General features: G+C 37.0%; 1 protein-coding gene across 2 annotated transcripts in view; it reads right to left on the bottom strand.

The window, feature by feature from the left end:
- Positions 1–20,172, bottom strand: part of EDIL3 (EGF like repeats and discoidin domains 3) — a 422,774-nt gene that overhangs the window by 141,846 nt on the left and 260,756 nt on the right. For both annotated transcript variants that reach the window (XM_047877276.1, XM_047877267.1), the window contains one exon: positions 9,835–10,016. In XM_047877276.1, the coding sequence (XP_047733232.1) occupies positions 9,835–10,016 (182 nt within the window). The remainder of the gene's footprint in view (positions 1–9,834; positions 10,017–20,172) is intronic.

Consider the following 20,172-nt stretch of genomic DNA (forward strand, 5'->3'; position numbering starts at 1 on the left):
GCAATTCCTCTTCTCATATTCTGTAAATGCTATGCTAAATTAGTTTTTCCATTTAACAGAAGTTTTATTAGAATAGGCTGATATAATCAAATATTACTGTTCAAATGAAATGGTGAGCAGATGATGTAAGACCAAGGTATATATAATATCTTGTTATGTCTCTGCTGCTCACTTTTCTATATCCTAGATTCAGAACATCTTGAAGGCCACTGCTGTCTTCCTTCTAGTGCCTAATAGAACAGAGACTACAGAGTAGACATTCATTTAGTAAATGTTGCTGCTTGGATGAATAAATGACTAGATGAAAAATAATGTACATGCAATCTAGAAAGAATGTATATACATGAAACAAAATCGCCTCAGAAATTTAAAAAAAAATATTTTACCGCATGTATCTATAAAAGAAAAATAATGAATATAAAATAATTATCTTTAAAAATAAATAAAATGGTCATTTTCAGAGGCCTTCATCAGTTAACAAAGTGCCCAGAAGAATTAAATAAACTTATACATTTTTATATGATAACCTATATGATAAGACATATTTCCATAATTGTGCAAAGTTGCTATTTCAAATACATTAGTCAGAAAGAAAAACTGACATTCCAAGATGCTAAAGAAGTAGTCAGTATTTAATGTGGTGGTTATTTATTAGTTGGAAAAAATATATAGGTAAGGAATATAAGATCAGAAAAACAAAAATGGGGAGAAAAAAGTTTTGTTTAACTGTATTTACTGCACTCACCCTTTAAATCCAAAAGCAATTATAAACATTGTGGAGCTCTCAATAATTGCCCACTGAGTGTGTAAATTTAAAATGGCAATTTCAGTTTTTATTTCACCAAGACACGGAAGAAAATGGAATTAAATACTAATTAGTGTATGTGTGTCATACACCTGAAAGATTAGGGGGATACGGTGCTCATTATAAGTGAGTTTAAGCAAAGTACTCAAATGTTTCATTTGAAGTACTGAGTATAAACAAAAGAATGAAGTGACAAGGGAAGTTAATAATGTTCAAACAGAAAATCTGGTACACGTACACGAGTAGACTTCCCAGAGTCTCTTAGATATGATTTTCCTTTAAGAAAGGGATACACTTTTTCTTTTAAAAAATAACTTAGGAAATAAGATGTTATTAAAGAATACAATAACATAATAACTCTGAATGTAATCTCGAAACATTTCTTAAATGACAGTTGTGAGTTTTCAGTTTTCCTCCATTATACACAAGACTGTTTCATCTAAAATAAAAGCCTTTTTGGGCTTTTTTGGCTTCCTTACTATAAGACTTTTTGGCTAATTTCCTCATCCCTCAAACACAGCTGTATTGAGGTCAGATCAGTTGGAACACCAGGGAAATTGTTCTGAGGACTGGGAGAAGGGTCTCCAAGGTTGGAGGGAGACAGCGTGGCAGTTGTGAGGTGCGTGGAAGCGAATTGGGGGAGAGAAAAAGGCAGTGCCACAGAGGGGAGGGAATCCTTTTTGTGGACAGACAAAAGGGAGAGAAAAAGGGGTTGAGGGTAGCATAGGTTTTGTACAAGAGGAAAACCTCTCTAGACCACAGACAGGGGAGTGAGAAGTATTGAGTGTCTCAGATATTTTTGCAAATAGCATTTGGAGTTCCAATTCTGAGGTTTTGGAAATGTGCAACTTTCTCCACAGTGGAGCTGTAGCACACACTCCTGGGGAGAGGGAAGGTGGTCCCAGAGGGCATAGTGTGGTGTAGAGATCTCTGGGGCACATTGAGAGAGGACATTCCCCTTCCTGGAGTACTTTTGAAAGAGAGTATATTGCCTCCCCAAGGACAAAAACCCTGCAGGCACCAGCAAGAGGCTTTTCAGCAGCAGGGGACAGAGGCATCCAGAGGAAATACAGCCTTGTTGCTGCTTTTATCAGTGCTACACCATAGATTCTGCACACTACACAGGTGTGGGATTGTTCTGGGACAAAGGACCTAAGACATAGCATGGAGAGGCTCTGTTTCAGAGGAGGGGGTGGGTCCCTGTTGTGCTGGGTCCTTTAAGACTTCAAGTTTTGAATCCAAGCCACATGCCAAAAGAAAAACCACAAAGGGAGAACTGACTGCCCTCAGTATTCTGTGAGGGCTGCATGAACAGGATGGGGTGTGAGATCTCTTGTCTGTGGACGAGAGATTGCGGTGGCACCATTTTCCCCTCAAGACCAACATGGTGGGACTCCAGAAAGCAGCACTGTGGCCACTGTGGAGGTGGGACCCAGTTACACCAAACAATGACCCCCCCTGTGGGTGGCAACCGCTTATTTACTGGGGTGAGACTGACTGTGAGACTGCGCACTGGGCCTCTCCTCAAGACCAGCACAGCCAGCATCCTCCATGCACCAAGCACACTGAAAATCGAGTGCTTGAAAACAACACCCACAGTTCTCATGGAAACAGACCAGGCTTACTTTTCTCTCTTCTTCTTCTTCCTTCTTTCTTCTTTCTTCCTTCTCCTTCTCCCCCCACCCCCTGCTCCTCCTCCTCTTCCTCCTCCTCCTTCTTTTCCTCCTCTTCTTCTTCTTCTTCTTCTTCTTCTTCTTCTGGAATCAGGCTTATACTTTCTTCTTTGTTTCTTTAATTTCCTTTCTCTCTCTCTCTCTCTCTCTCTCTCTCTCTCAGATAAGGCTTAAATCTTTCTTTCTTTCTTTCTTTCTTTCTTTCTTTCTTTCTTTCTTTCTTTCTTTCTCTTCCCTTTTCTTTGGAATTAGCCTTACAGTTTTTGATTCTCTCTTTTGTTTTTTTCATTCCTTTTCCTTTTCTGTTTTTTTTGGGGGGGTGGGAATCAGGCTTTTATCCCCTTTTTTTCCAGGGTTATCCTAACAAACAAATCAAAGCACATCTAACAAAGCAAACACCCCCCACTGCAAGCAAAGAGGGGTGCTGCAGAGGACTGATGATTGGGAAAGAACAATCAAAATGCAACAGCAGAGAGTATCAGAAACGTTTGCTGAAATACCAAACCTAGTGGCATTAAAGGGGACAGTGTATGACCCCTTTTTAATATAGCATTACTCTCAGGTACAGGAAACATAAAAACTTTTGAAACACACAAAAGACAGAAATTTAGCCTAAATGAGAATGCAGAGAAATTTTCCCCAAAAGAAAGGTCAAGAAGAAATCATAGTCAGGGACTTGCTCAAAACAGATATAAGCAATATGTCTGAACAAGAATTTAGAACAGCAGTCATAAGACTACTAGCTGGGCTTGAAAAAAAGATACAGAAGACACCAGTGAACTCTTTCTGCAGAGATCAAAAACCTAAGAATAAGTTAGGATGAAATAAAAAATGCTGTAATTGAGAACCAAAACAAACTGGATACAATGACAATGAGGATTGAAGAAAGAGAGGAGAGAATAGGTGAAATAGAAGATAAAATTATGGAAAATAATGAAGCTGAGTAAAAGAGGGAAAGGAAATTACTACATGAGGGGAGACTTAGTGAACTAAGTGATTCTATGAAACAAAACAATATCTGTATCAAAGGAGACCCAGAAGAACAAGAGTGGAAAAAAAGGGTGGCAGGTTTATTTGAACAAATTATAGCTGAGAACTTCCTTAATCTGGGGAAATAGAAAGAAATAGACATTCAAGTCCAAGAGGCACAGAGAACTCCCCTCAAAATCAACAAAAACAGGTCAATACCACAACATATCATAGTGAAACTTGCAAAATACAAAGATAAAGAGAGAATTCTTGAAAGCAGCTAGGGACAAAAGATCCTTAACCCAGAAGGGCAGACACATACAGTAGTAGCAGACCTGTCCACTGAAACTTGGCAGGTCAGAAGGGAGTGGCAAGAAATATTCAATGTGCTGAAGGGGAAAATATGCAGGCAAGAATTCTTTATCCAGCAAGGCTGTCATTCAGAATAGAAGGAGAGATAAAGACTTTCCCAGACAAACAAACACTAAAGAAGTGTGTGACCACTAAACCAATCCTGTAAGAAATTTTAAGGGGGATTCTCTGAGTGGAGAATAAAAAAGAAGACCAAAGCAACAAAGACGACAAAGGACCAGAGAACATCACCAGAAACACCAACGCTACAGGTAAAACAATGTCACTAAATTCATATCTTTCAATAATCACTCTGAATGTAAATGGACTAAATGCTCCAATCAAAAGACATAGGGTATCAGAATTGATTAAAACAAAAAAGAAGACCCATCTATATGGGGCTGACAAGAGAGTCATTTTAGATCTAAAGACACCAGCAGATTGAAAATGAGGATGGAGAATCATTATTCATGCTAACAGAAGTCAAAAAAAGCCACACTTATATCAGACAAACTAGATTAAAATTTTTTTTAATGTTTATTTATTTTTGAGAGAGAGAGAGAGAGAGAGAGATTCTGTGTCTCTTCCTCTCTGCACCTCCTCTACTCATGCTCTACATCTCTCTGTCTCTCAATAAATAAACGTTAAAAAAATAAAAATAAATAAACAACACCACAGAAATAAAAGCAATTATAAGAGGATACTAGGGAAAAGTTATATGCCAACAAACTGGGCAATCTGGAAGAAATGGACAAAATCCTAAAAACACATAAACCACCAAAACTGAGAAAGGAAGAAATAGAAAATATGAACAAATCCATAACTAGAAAAGAAATTGGAAGTAATCAAAGATCTCGCAAAAGTCCTAGGCCAGATGGCTTCCCAGGGGAATTCTACCAGACATTTAAAGAAGTATTAATACCTATTCTTCTCAAACTGTTCCACAAAATGGAAATGAAAGGAAAGTTTCCAAAATCATTCTAAAGACAGCATTACCTTGATTAAAAAAACATAAAAGACCCCACTAAAAAGGAGAATTACAGGCCAATACCCATGATGAACTGAGATGCAAAAATTCTCAACAAGATACTAGCAAATCAAATTCAACAATACATTGAAAGAATCATGCATCATGAACAAGTGGGGATATTCTTGGGCTGCAGAGCTGGTTCAATATTCACAAATCAATTAGTGTGGTACACCACATTAATAAAAGAAAGGATGAAAACCATATGATCCTCTCAACAGATGCAAAGCATCTGGCAAAACATAGCATCCTTTCTTAACAAAAATTATCAAGAAAGTAGGGATATGAGGAACATACCTCAAGATCATAAGGCCATCTACAAAAGACCCATAGCTAATATCATCCTCAATGGGGAAAAACTGAGAGCTTTCTCCCAAAGGTCAGGAATGTCCACTCTCACCACTGTTGTTCAACATAGTACTCTAAGTCCCAGCCTCAGCAACCAGACAACAAAAAAATTATAAGGCATACAAACTGGCAAGGAGGAAGTCAAACTTTCTCTCTTCACAGATGACACAATACTCTACGTGGAAAACTCAAAAAACTCCATCAAAAAACTGCTAGAATTGATAAATGAATTTAGCAAAGTCACAGGATATAAAATCAATGTACAGAAATTGGTTGCATTTCTATACATCAGCAGTGGAGCAGCAGAAATAGAAATTGAAGAATTGATCCTATTTGCAATTGCACCAAAAAACAAAAATTATCTAGGAATAAACCTAACCAAAGATGTAAATTACCTGTATGCTTAAAACTATAGAAAACTTATGAAAGAAATTGAAGAGGACACAAAGAAATGAAAAACATTCCATGTTCATGAATTGGAAGAACATATATGGTTAAAATGTCTATACTACCTGAAGCAATCTACACATTCAATGTAATCCCTATCAAAATAACACTAGCATTCTTCACAGAGCTAGAACAAACAATTCTACAATGTGTATGCAACCAGAAAAGACCCTGAATAGCCAAAGTAATGTTGAAAAAGAAAACTGTAGCTGGAGGCATCACAATTCCAGACTTCAAGCTGTATTATACAAAGCTATAATCATGAAGACAATAGGTACTGGCACAAAAACAGACACGTATATTAATGGGACAGAATAAAGCACCCAGAAAAGGACCCACAAATGTATGGCCAACTAATCTTCAACAAAGCAGGAAAGACTATCCAATGGAAAAAACAGTCTATTCAACAAATGGTGCTGGGAAAATTGGTCAGCGACATGCAGAAGAATGAAACTTGGTCACTTTCTTACACAATACACAAAAATAAATTCAAAATAAATAAAGATCTAAGTGTATGACAGGAAACCATCAAAATCCTAGAAGAGAACACAGGCAGTAACCTCTTTGAACTTGGTTGTAGTAGACATGTCTTACTAGACATGTCTCTCGAGGCAAGGGAATCAAAAGCAAAAAAAAAAAATCAATCTATCTTTAATCAAGATAAAAGGCTTCTGCACAGCGAAGGAAACAATCAACAAACAAAACTATAAAGCAACCGATGGGATGGGAGAAGATATTTGTGAAGGACATATCGGATAAAGGGTTAGTATCCAAAATTTATAAAGAACTTACCCAATTCAACACCCAACACACAAAGAATCCAGTAAATAAATGGGCAAAAGACATGAACAGACACTTTTCCAAAGAAGACATTCAGATGGCTAACATCACATGAAAAAATGCTCAACATCACTCATCATCAGGGAAACAGAAATCAAACCCACAACGAGATAACACTTCACACCTGTCAGAATGGCTAAAATTATCAACTCAGAAAACAATAGATATTGGAGAGCATGCAGAGAAAGGGGAACACTTTTGCATTGTTCGTGGGAATGCAGACTGGTGCAGCCACTCTGGAAAACAGTATGGAGGTTCCTCAAAAAATTAAAACTAGAATTACTGATGATACAGAAATTGCACTACTAGGTCTTTACCAAATGGGCACATGAACCCCATGTTTATAGCAGCACCATCAACAATAGCCAAATTATGGAAAGAGCCCAAATGTCCATCAACTGATTAATGGATAAAGAAGAGATGGCATATATATACACAATGGAATATTACTTAGTGATCATAAACAATGAAATCTTGCCATTTGCAGCAACGTGGATGGAACTAGAGTGTAATGTTAAGTGAAATAAGTCAGTCAGAGAAAGACAAATATCATATGATTTTACTCATATGTGGAATTTAAAAAACAACAGATGACCCTAGGGGAAGGGATGGAACAATAAGAAAAGCAGAGAGGGAGGCAAACCTTAAGAAACTCTTAAATACAGAGAACAAACTGAGGGCTGCTGGAGGGGTGCTAGGTGGACGATGGGCTAAATGCGTGATGGGTGTTAAGGAGGGCACTTGTTGGGATGAGCACTGGGTGTTATATGTAAGTTAGGAATCACTAAATCCTACTCTTGAAAAAATACTACAGTATATGTTAACTAAAATTTAACTTAAAAAATACTTTTAAAAGACTTTTTATGTGCCTGTATTGTTTTTCTGTGAGAGTTCATTATCACCTTCAGACTAAAAGCAAACTAATAATAATAATAATTTTATCCCCTTAAAAGAGGTATTTAATTATTTTAGTTAAGTTGATAAAGTTATGTTTAATCTAAATTTCTCTAAAAGTCAACCACTGTCCTATTCCATTGAGGTTATTTCCACTTACAACTAGTGGGATAAAGAGAACTTAAAGTTGATTTGTACTTTGGAAGGCAGAATGATGTGTAAGGTTAAGGTAGGCAATAAAGTGGGACAAAATAAAGTGAAAAGTCAGGACTGAAACATTAATAAGGTGTTTCTCAGTAAAAATACCGCGAAAGGATGTTATTGTGGTTTATTAAAACATGGCAATGACTGAAGCTCTCAAACATAATTTGCCAAACCCAGATGCAATCTAGTGACATTGTCTCACAGTGTTGTGCAATTTTTGCTATTAATTTTAATTTCTAAAGCTTTGTCATGACTACAATCCCACAAATGCATTTCATAACAGGCAACTAAGCTGATTTTTAAAAAAATGGTCTCTGCAATGATTTTTAACAATAAAATATAGGCATTTTTGTTCTCATCTATTTTAAACCTTAATTGTATATTCATTAGCTTGGGGTCAAAAGTGTATAAATGTGCCATTTCCACTATCTGGAATTCTCTTTGCACATGTAGCTACAGATTAGAAAAATCATGTGTAATCTAAGAAGCAATTTCTGCAAATGCACTCAAAAATAAATTCATCAAACAAAACAATTCTGGTAAACACATGGAGCCATATAATTAAAGAAGTATATATAGGATATGTAAAAATTCACAAGAAACCTGAACAAAGGAAAAATCTGAAGGGGATTCTGGCCCAGTTCCTAAGGTATGGAAATCATGTTACCTGGCCATAGATCAACTTTTCATTCTACTAAATTCCCGTAAATCAATGCCTGGACATTGCACCTAATAATGTCAAATCATGGATTTCCATGTTAAAAATGACCTCTGACTCCAAATACATAGTAAACAAAATCGCTCAACTACTTAAATCAAAATTCTGTAATAGCTCCATGGAAAAAGCCCCAAACTTTTTATTTATTTATTTATTTATTTTTTTTTCCAACGTTTTTTTTTATTTATTTTTGGGACAGAGAGAGACAGAGCATGAACAGGGGAGGGGCAGAGAGAGAGGGAGACACAGAATCGGAAACAGGCTCCAGGCTCTGAGCCATCAGCCCAGAGCCCGACGCGGGGCTTGAACTCACAGACCGCGAGATCGTGACCTGGCTGAAGTCGGACGCTTAACCGACTGCGCCACCCAGGCGCCCCAGCCCCAAACTTTTTAGTATGTGTGAATCCTAAGGCACACTTACCTCACTCGCTAAATTTGAACATGTTCCTCTAGCAACTTATACACAAGTCATGATTTTCTGTATGATGTTCCCCAGATTCTCACCTAGCATCTTTGATCATGCTGCTCTGTAGGCTTTTAGTCTCCATTGAAAGGCATTTTCCAAGGCCCACCTAAAAAGCTATTCTCCCATAGGCTTTCTCATGATAATTATTTCTTCCACTAAACCCACCATATACTGGGTATTCCTTCTCTTCAGCACACACTCAATGACTTGTTACATGTTATTAATGTGCTCTCCCCAACAGGGGTATAATCTTACACAGAAATCATGCTTTAATCATCTTTTCTGTCTTCCTAATGTGTAGTTTACTTACATATTACTTACTTAAGGTAAGTCCTCAGAAAGCATTTAACTGGATAAAATACAATGTGCTGGTATTATTACCATCCATCCCATTTTAGGGAAATCACTTACGATCTTGGTATATCATGTTTTTTCTGTTTAAAAAAGTAGCTGGCTGATGATAATAAATAAAAGAGTATGAGTTGAAAAAGCCTCAGCTATTGAAAGAGGGTGCTGAAGACATTTTTGGTATTCGCGTTATCTAATCTGTACATTATATGTTCTGTGCATGTGAAACCACTTCTAAGACGGAGAAAGAAAACATGCATTTTTTATTTTCTTGAAGTGTCAAAAGTTGTGGCCAAATGTTAACAGGTGGCCTATGTGGAAACCTTCTAGGGGAGCCTGGGTGGCTCAGCTGTTTAAGCTCTTGATTTCAGCTCATGTCATAATCTCACAGTGGTGAAATAGAGCTCCTTTTGCTCTGAGCCTGGAACTGGCTTAAGATTCTCTCTCTCCCTCAAACTCTGCCCCTCCCAGGCTTTCAGGCACTGCATGTGCTATCTCTCACATAAAAAAAAAATTGCAATATTTATACCCCAAGAATTTCAACATTTTTAACCCTCAACACACTTTACAGTCAACGTACATATATCCCACAGTTTCAGATTTCATAGCCAATTTGGAGTCAGCTGAATCATCCTGTCCTCTGTCACCATGAAGAAAAGTCACACTTTGGGCTGTGATGTGTATTCTTTCTGAAATGACTCTGGTCATTCCTTGGCAGTCACCTTGTCCCATCCCATGTGTTACCTGAATCCATGGCCATCTGTCATTTTCTGCAGCTGTCCATGCATTTATAAGCCCCTTCTTATTGAGACGTGCATAGTAGGGATACCATTTCTGGAGTCCAAAAAGAGCTCGGTGGGTAGAGGAAGCTGTGATTTGCTGATTTGATATGATTCCACCTTCGATTCCCAATGGGCCTGAGCATTCTGGGAACAAATCAGGAAAAATTGTGAATGTATTAGAAATAATCCACACTTAAAATGTGGCTGTTAGATTTGATGGGAGATATTTTTTAAATGAATTTATTTTGTACCATCATGCTTTTGGAACTCCTCATGAAGGAAATGATTCTTTCTCCTGATGACACTCTCTTCTTCCTTTGCTTTGAGTATGGCACCTCAATAGATACTGCCTTCTTGCATTATGACTCTGCATTATGCACTGTCATCCCTGGGCTGTTGATCACATCAACCAAAGTGCAATGCCCTTAAAGGACCTACATCATAGTTTACATTTTCAGAAATTAGCATACCTCATTAATCGCAAGCCCTCAATAAATATCTTTGATCCATTGTTTCTTGAATAGCCTATATCTGAGTTTTGTGTCAAAATGATTTTCATACTGACTTTACATTTCCCACCACTATAAATTTTTTTAACTTTAATTTTTATAAACATCATCAGATATGCTTCCAACAAAAATGGCAACATGTAAATATGTCAACTTTTAATAATAACTTCAACTATGTTATAATAGAAACATGTAGACAAATTATTTTTATGAAGTTAAGTAGGTAAACTCTCTGAATTATACATAACTTACATACACCAATAAGTAAATTAAGATGTTAAAATATTTATATTTCTAATATTTTAAATTCAAAATTCATAGCTAAACATATAGGTGTTTTGTGCTAACATTTTAATTTAATTTTATTTAAATTTGTTATCTTGGAAACTTAAGAAAAATTTCTTAATAAAAATTTTAAATTCTAACATTAAGCATAATGCAATTCAAATAATACGTTCTTGGATATCAAATGGCAAATCTACCTGAAAAGTATATATATGAATTTCTTATTTCATAAATTTCACTACAAACTAAATTTATTAAGGTTTGAAAATTCAGAATAAGTACTATTATGATAGTTCTCTTAATTTAGGTTATACATTACACTCAACATTTTGTCAAGTTAGATTTGTACAATAAACATGATAATTTCATTATAAAATATACTATGCTGATTGATAAGAATTCCTGAAAATATGAAAGGAGTACACTGACATTATTTATCAGTATATATAAGCCAGCTTGATCAGTGATTGTCACCAAGCATACTCTGGATTTTAATAACTACTGAGGCCCAACACTTGTCACTAATTAAATGTTTACACTTAGAATGTAAAAGAAATAATTTTGCAGCTGCACTATAAAAGCTAATTTTATTTATCTTAAAAAATTAAAAAGATGTTTCTCATTGGTAACCATTTTTTCATTAAACATAAACATGTTTCTCCTTTGTATTCCATATTCAGGGAATAGGTAGCTCAAGCACATTACCTACTAACATTTCTCCAATGGCTTTAAAACCTTGGGATGCTTTTTATAAAATGGATGAAAATATGTGGAAAAGTAATGATCTTAATCAGACTTTATCAGTAAAGATGGCATTAATACAACAAAAATTGCACCTTGGTTATTGACAACTGATAAATTATATAGTTTTAGGTAGACGTACTATATCACTTTGAAGTCATTCAATTAAGAAGCCATTCATTTTTAGAATTGCAATATTGGGAGAGGTAATAATCTGATTTTCACATTCCAGAGAAACTAACCTCAAAACCTCAGATGTTGAACCTTTGGATTCTTGTTTTGCTTTCCACTTTAAACTTCAAAATCTTTCCAGACTTCATAAAAGCACTAGGAGACTTTCATGATGATACTTTGATTTTAGACAATTGCAGGAGGCTGGCTTTTTAAGGATATTGCCATGAAAGGAATCTCAAGCATCCTTGTCTTGAATTTGTGCAACATTTGGATGGGAAAATGCCACAGGCAAGGAGACCATTTACAAGTCAGTAAATAGGAGACTATAGGCCAGTCGGTAGAACAGCAGAGTGAAAGAGCCAGCTTTCATTTAATTTAATTTAATATATAATTAAACTCAATGATGGCCTTAGAAAAAACTCTACACCATTTAGTTGGGTACTTCTAAAACCCTTATGTTGAATTGGACATTCTCACCAAATCTGTAACCATTTTAAAAGGGAGAGATTAGACCTCAAACCACACTATTCAGTAAGTCTACTTCACTGATACTCTTAACCTACCAACTTCCACTTTTTAATTAACATGTCAGCAAACACTGTTATATTATCAGATAAGTCAAATATCCATGAACAATTAAAAAATATATATATATTTGTGTCTATATACCTATATGTATATCATTTTTTACTCTGGCATAAGGATCCCGATCTTAGTTATGCCCTCACTACACATACATTCAAACAAAACACAATCAAAAAATATAAAGTGACGTGTTATATCTTCATAGGGCTTTACAGCTTATAAAACATTTTTACATGAGCTTTCCCACTGCTGTGATGCCAAATTTATTGGTATTTCTTTTCTCAGTCTTCAACTCCACACTTTTATTTATTTTTTTATTTATTTTTTGTTAAATTTTTTTTTAATGTTTATTTATTTTTAAGACAGAGAGAGACAGAGCATGAATGGGGGAGGGTCAGAGAGAGGGAGACACAGAATCTGAAGCAGGCTCCAGGCTCTGAGCTGTCAGCACAAAGCCCGATGCAGGGCTCGAACTCACAGACCGTGAGATCATGACCTGAGCCGAAGTCGGAAGCTCAACTGCCTGAGCCACCCAGGCGCCCCTCAACTCCACACTTTTAAAAAATAAGTTTTTATAATGTTCGCTTGCATACTGTATGTTGCAAATCAATAAAGCACACCAGAGGAAACATGAGTATGTGTGGGGTTCTTGAATGAAGCATGCATCCTTCAAGTGCCAGCTTACTTCCTTACTGTCTAGTGGTCCTCAGTTTTTCTTGTTTTAAAAATTGGGGTTATGGTGACACTGTGATTCACCAGCTGTGAGAAGTGCTTTTCTTCTATAACTAAAAATTGTTTAAAAAGAATGTCACTTGCATGTTTCTCTTTAGAGCATACTACTGAGGTGATCCTGGACTTTTAGCTTCTCTGGGGCAGGCACTGGGTCCCACACAGTGTTGCACCCTTAGGTGCCCGTGGTGGTTTGTACATACACTGAGTTTAGTCAATAGGTGATGCATGTTGGTATTGGGGGCTATGTTTTTCCACAAAGTAAACTCGTAAGCAAATCCATGGCATATACTTTATTTCACACCGAAAGTTGTCACAACAGTAGCTCTTCTTCACTAGCTAATCATTTGGATCACAATCAAATGGATGTCGTCATAATAAAAAAGTTCAAAATCCAATTTCCTTTTGCCTGTGCTATCCACTTCCCCAATGTCCTATTAAATTCAGCAGTTACAAAAACTAATGAAGGAGTTGCAATTCAGAATGCAAATGATTATACACCTAAGATTAAGTGACCTTAAGCAGTGAACAATAAGATGCTCAAAATAAAGTTAATATGGAGATACATATCATCATCGCTATCAACAAATAGAGAACAAATATGAAATAATACCTGATGAACAACATAATACTAGATGCACATTCTGAAGTTCAAAAAGAGCATTCACATGTATTTTCTCACATCAGCAAAATGGTACTTCAAAGAAAAAAGGTTAACACACTTATTTCATAAATGAGAAAACCTTTGTGAAGGGAAGTTAAGCTTCCAGATGAACTTCAATTCCAGATGAGCCTGAAACTGAAGCCGATTCTTTGCCCATAAAATAATAGCAACTGAAGAGCAAGTGAAGAGTTAAGTAATTCTTCAAAGGTTAATTCTGGATCTTTTTCTTCTGCTGTTATTTTATATGGGGTGTGTGTGTACTTATACCAGAAGACAGGATAGGACAATTAACATCAAGATAACATGTATTGTATCACTAGTGACATTCAGGATAAGACAGAGCCTTCCTAAATTGGGATACATTAAAACAATGGATGACAGTTTATGGCAGAGAGCCACGGAAGTAAATATTGAGGTTTTCATGGTGGTTTATGCCCCATAGGTGTTAAAAAATTCACCTACTACCATTATTGGCCTATGAACTGCTTATCTAATAGGGATAGGCTAATTCACTTCCAACTAATTTATTGACCTCTTACTATGTGCCCATCCATCCATCAATCCTCCATTTAATTCGGTTTTGAAAACTGCGTATTTATTAAAGGCATCCTATGTATTAGGGACTTTTCTAGGCAGTGGCAATACCAGGATAAACAAAGCAGAGAAGGTCTCAGGTCTCAAAGAGTTCATATGCTAGTGGGGAGAAAAACTGTAAACAAATACTTGAATAAACAAGAAAATACTATGAAATGATAAGTAAAGAAAAAAAGATGGGTGAGGCAAGTGGAGGTGTGTTGGGTGATCAGAGATGGCCTTTCAAGAGGTGTCACTAAATCTGATCTCCGGGTGAGTGAGAAGCAGGAGCTAGCTACTGTAGTAAGTTTGTTGCACTGGTTTCCTCAAGGAGCTTTTAGTCCAGTGGAAGAGACACACACAGAAATTAAAAACAACAACAAACACATTTGAATATGGTATCTGTGATAGTGGATGCACAGAATTCAATGGGACATAGGAAGAAGTAATCATAAACCACTTGGGGCTCACGGAAGGCTCTCCAGGAAAAGAGTGGGAGCTAGCAGAGTGAAGAAGGAAAGAAGGGGGCGCCTGGGTGGCGCAGTCGGTTAAGCGTCCGATTTCAGCCAGGTCACGATCTCGCGGTCCGTGAGTTCGAGCCCCGCGTCGGGCTCTGAGCTGATGGCTCAGAGCCTGGAGCCTGTTTCCGATTCTGTGTCTCCCTCTCTCTCTGCCCCTCCCCCGTTCATGCTCTGTCTCTCTCTGTCCCAAAAATAAATAAACGTTGAAAAAAAAAATTAAAAAAAAAAAAAAAGAAGGAAAGAAGGGAAGACACAGAGACAGGAACCAGCTTGGTATGATTAGAGAAGCAGAGGCATTTCAGTACCACTAGACCAGGATGGATTGGGGTGGGGATGGTCAAGAGATGAAGTGTAGACAGACCAGAACTTGCTGAGAGAACTTGCTTGGATTTTTTTGAAGGATTCTAACTATGGTCATATTTTCATTTAATACCAACCATTCCTGCTATACTGCAGAAGGTAGGTTTAAGAGGGGAAAAATTACGGCCGAATAGCAGGCTACTACAATTGTAGAAATGCAAAATGATGCAGATCTGAAAGAGGGATGAAGAAGAGGAAGGGTTCAAAGAATATTTAGAAGGTAAAGTTGGGCAGACCTAGTAATAATGAAATGTCCAGTGGAGGAGAAAAATGCAGTATGTTCAAAGATGCCAGACAGCATAGACAGTGTCCCCTTTAGTTGGGATTCCCATATTTCACAAATAACACTGTTGAATCCTATCTTTCCCTGAAAATTTTGTCAAATATTACTCTTGCTGTTGGATTTAACTTGGGAGGACCTTCTTTTGTCCCACCTGCTGCTGTCATGCAGGACCCTACTGAGCTGCAGCCACATCAATCAGGCTGCAAGGACAGGATTGAAAAGAGAAAATCTGCCTCAGTGCTCAAGCCATACTCAGAACTACCTACCCCCTACTCATTCACATGTATTGTGTGCATACATCTGTTGTCCCACAAAACAGTGAGCCCCTCTGCAAATAGGGATTATATCCCCCATGGCATCCAGCAGTAAACTTTGATCTTTTTTTTTTTAAAAAAATTAAAGTTTATTTATTTATGAGATAGGGAGGAAGCACGAGTGGGGGAGGGGCAGAGAGAGAGGGTCCGATGATCTACACTGACAGCAGAGAGCCTAATGCAGGGCTGGAACTTAAGAAACGTGAGATCATGACGTGATCCGAAGTCAGACGCTCAATCAACTGAGCCACCCAGGCACCCCAGTAAGCCTTGATTTTATCAGACAATAAATATTTGCAGAGGGAGCTATTTTTTAAAAAATAAACATGAAAGATAAACTACAAAAATGACAGGTAATATTGTAACATTTTATTTGTGTAATTCATTTTTAAATTAAAAATTATTTTCACCTATTCTCTCAAGAGTACACAGATACAGAGGCCTCCTTTGGAAATTGTACGCTGAGGAAAGAAGAGCACTTCTTTATTAATGAAAACATGGACTGACAGTCAAGCGAATTACTTCTCTTTCAACCAGTTGCCACACAACAGCTACCAAGTGTTTCTAAAAATTGTCCACCGTTATCCCTAAGGTGGGCCTAGTGGCAATTTGATCAGTGGCAATTATGGTAGCAGAATACGGTAGTCTGTATTTGCTGGCTGCTAGATCTGCGTTTATGCATCTTTAGTATCGTGCTTACTTTTGTCAGGTTCAACAACAATCCTAAATTAATGAGTCCAAGCAACATCGATTACCAGAGGCTTTTAGACATCATTTACATGGTCAGTTAAAACAACTGCTTTCCCTGAATTGCCTGAGTGGCCTGCAAATGCCTTCTGACCTGAGCTGGACTGTTCAGACTAACTTTGCACCAGTGAGTAATGTCACCTGGCAGGTTGAGCAAGAACAGCTGGGCCAGCCAGGGCCAAGCCTCAGGTGCCCTCCCTAGGGCAACTTCCCTGCCTTTGCCAAGTCGGTGTGAATAGAATGGTTTCAAAGTGAAGTCCTTTTCACTCTGCAAACTCATTCTCTGGAGTGTGGCAAAGAATGGTGTCTGCATTTTATTGATCTTGCAGCTGACAAGTAAGCAGTGCCTCAAGATGTCTCACATCTTGTTCCTGAGTGTGCTGATTAAGCCTTTCAAATAAGAGAGATGCACAGCTGAATCTGTAACAGGAATGCACTACTTTCATTTGCTCTATCTCAACATCCAGACATCTTCAGAATGAAAAGGATTTCAAATTAAAGCCACGTTAGAAACAAATCTCCTTTAAACGTCTCTAGTCTTCTCTTTCTCTGAGCATCTCATCTTCTCATAGGAGTGAGTCCTCTGCTGTGCTTAGCATAGCACGATAATTGTGCTGAACACAAGCACTAGCGAATGGATTACTGATGATCTCCAAAACTGCAGAAACTAATGCTGATTCAAGCATTAACCTCCTTCTGTGCCCCCTGGACCACGGCCTTTCCTTTATTCCTAGCATTTCTTTTATTTTAGAGCTGTCTTAAGGTCAGGCTCTGAATGGTGAGGGAGAGGTCAAGGCCACTATTCCTCACGCTGTGTGGCCTGGAGGTTAAAAGGAACTCTGAAGATTTTTTTCTTTTTTCTGGTGAGACTTGTCACCTAACCACCCACACATTTGCTCTAATTTCTCTCAGGCTATCATTTTTCTGGTATTGGGGGTGGCATCCGAAGGCAAGAAAGGGAATGAAGGCAGGAAGTATAAGAAAGGTTGCTCTCAGGGATGGGTCTTGGATGCACTGGTTTGGATGTAGGAGACAATGAGAGGTGGCAAAGGAGCTCCCTGGACACAGTGTGGAAATGTGCATATGCACAACATAGCCTTCCCTCCACTCGGTCATTCACATATTCCCATGAGCACCCTCTCCCTGAACTCGAGTGTCAGCTTCTGGTCACAGCACTGGAAGTAATCACCTTAAAAGAACTTAGAATGGAGATCCCATTTGGTGATGTTTGTTTTTCTCCACACCTAAATATCGCTTCTTTGTATCAGGGCATAAATTTCACATGTGACCATAGTAACACTGATTAGAAGAACTAGTAGTTTCAAAGTCATAAAAATAGTTCTCAAGAATTAGTTATGCTTATTTGGATGACACATAAATGTATGTGCACGTTAGAGAAAAGTTCATTTTGTTGTGTTGCAGTCTTGAAGATGATTCTGTGATATGTGGCCACTAAAGAATTTTCCCCATTCTATAGAAACTGTATTCTATTATTTTCCACGTTGGAAAGCTCAGAGGTTTCCAGGGTAAATGATAAGCAACAACTATTTGTGCACATTTTTTTTTCTCTTAGATAATATACTTTGTAAAGGTAGAAACCATGCTTTTTGCATTATTTATGTTTCCAAAGCACTTAGCACAGTGCCATACAAATTGCCAGCTCTCTGTCATCATGGGTTAAAGTAAATTAAAACAAATCATTGCTTTTTGGAATTGCTTCTCTTCTTCCTTGAAATTGAATTAATTTTCTGAATGTAGATATTATCACTCTGAAGATTCAACATACTGGGTGTGTGTTAAAATCAGAAAGGCTTTCTTGGTATGCTGGGATAACTTGAAAATATATAAGAATCAGCTTTTGCAAGTAGGGGACAGATCATGTTTGAAATAAAAGCCAGCATTCGTAAGGTTACAGATTCAATTATCAGCCATCTCGCTATTTTCTTGTAAAATATGGTTATGCTTTTCTTCACGCTGTGTTATCTCAAGTCAATTATGATATATTATCAGCTTAAATTAATTGTTTTGAATTGAGGAAAAATTAAAACCATGAATAAACTAAATTATAATAGGAAAGTCAGTTTTTTCAGAATAATGATGCAGAATGATGATGTTGTTTAAATAGCAGGGCCTATGGGCTTTAATACTCAAAGGTCAAAATTTGTATTGAGATGGTTCACAAAAGTCAACGAAATCTAGTAAGATTACCATCCTATTACAGTAAACAATGTTGCTACACCAAGTAGAAGAATGTGTTTCAGTTTGCTTAAGAAGCATTCTTTCAAATGAGAAAAACATATGGGCTTTTGAAGTGCTGAATGCACTTTTGCAGCCAGGCAAGATTTCAGTAACTTGTTCTTAGGCTTCCACTTAAACTGAACAATCCATCTTCTACCAACTACGAAGATAACAACATGGTTTGATGAAACATTTGTCTGTATAGTCAAAGCCTGCAATTCAAAAACCTGCAGATGTATACCTATTCTTGCCTTCTGATAAAACATACATCTGCACAAGAAAGAGCTAAAAAGGGGTATAAATGCCAAGGTAAAATGCTAAAGGTAGGATTCTGTTGCTTCAAGAAACTTGAGTTGAATACCAATTGTAAATACTCAAACACTGCTATGCAGAGGGCATATTCCCTTGCTTTTAAGTTATTTACATCTTTTAAGATTTTGTTGGTGAATGCATATCAGGATAAATACCACAGGGCACTGCCTCAGATGTATTGTTATAAAGCAATATTCTTGGCATGCCAACCACTGATTTTTATTTGACTGATAAATCATAGTCCCAAATCCAATGATCAGCTATCTAGCCATTTTTTCCTATGCCATGTGGTTGTGTTTTTCTTCACACTGGATGCTATCTCAGGTCAAGTATGAAGCCTTAGTGTTGCAGAGGTCAAAAGAAATCCACGAGTTTAAAAGGGAAGCCACTGCAGATGGCAAGATATGTCATAATGAGCCCCCTCTAATGCTAGAACACTTTGGAAAGTAGGCAGAACAAAGGATAGAGAGCACAGAGAAGCTAGAAAGTGTGTAGTAGGTGATTTGTTTATTTGAATCCTAGAGACTTCTACATTATGTATTCACTCCTAAAAGTATGAAGAAATGTTTCTCATATAGAAAATAAATAGATAATACCCATATAGTCAGAGAAGTATGGGAGTTGTAGAAGGGAACTAAAAATACCAGTATAGAGCTAAGACAGAAGATGAATTCTTGATATATGCATTTCCTAACTAAACATTCCTAGAGGATAAAGAAACACAAAGGCTTTGCATATAGTATTTGCAATTGCTTCCGCGGTTCTGTAAGGGAAAATTCAACATAGAATTTTAAACAGAGCAAACGTAAAGCTATTAAAACAAAGGATGCTTTATGAATCTTATAGAAAGAATATTCTAGGAGAATTTAACAATTTTATGACAAACCTGTAAAAACTAAGCCAGCTTTTCATACATTATCTCTTATTCAATAGAGATTCATACTAGTTCTGTTTTATAATGTAATGAATATGGGCCAGCCTATTAAAATAGAAAATTTAATATTTGCTTCTTTTCAACTTTATTTTATGTAACAATAAAGTAGACCCTGATATTATGCATTGTCCAGGTTAAATGCTCATTTTTTTGCTGGAAATGTTTGTAGAAAAAATAACTTCTAAATTTTGTATCTGAGCTACCTAATAATGCGTATGTACATTTCAAAGAAGCAGAGGTATTTAAAAATCTTAAATCTGGATTTAAAACTTCAGCTACTGAAATGAGCACAGAATATTAGCTGTGTTTAACAAAATACCCATTATTGGAT

Source organism: Prionailurus viverrinus, chromosome A1 (genome assembly GCF_022837055.1).
Source record: "Prionailurus viverrinus isolate Anna chromosome A1, UM_Priviv_1.0, whole genome shotgun sequence".
In the NCBI taxonomy this organism is placed as follows: Eukaryota; Metazoa; Chordata; class Mammalia; order Carnivora; family Felidae; genus Prionailurus; species Prionailurus viverrinus.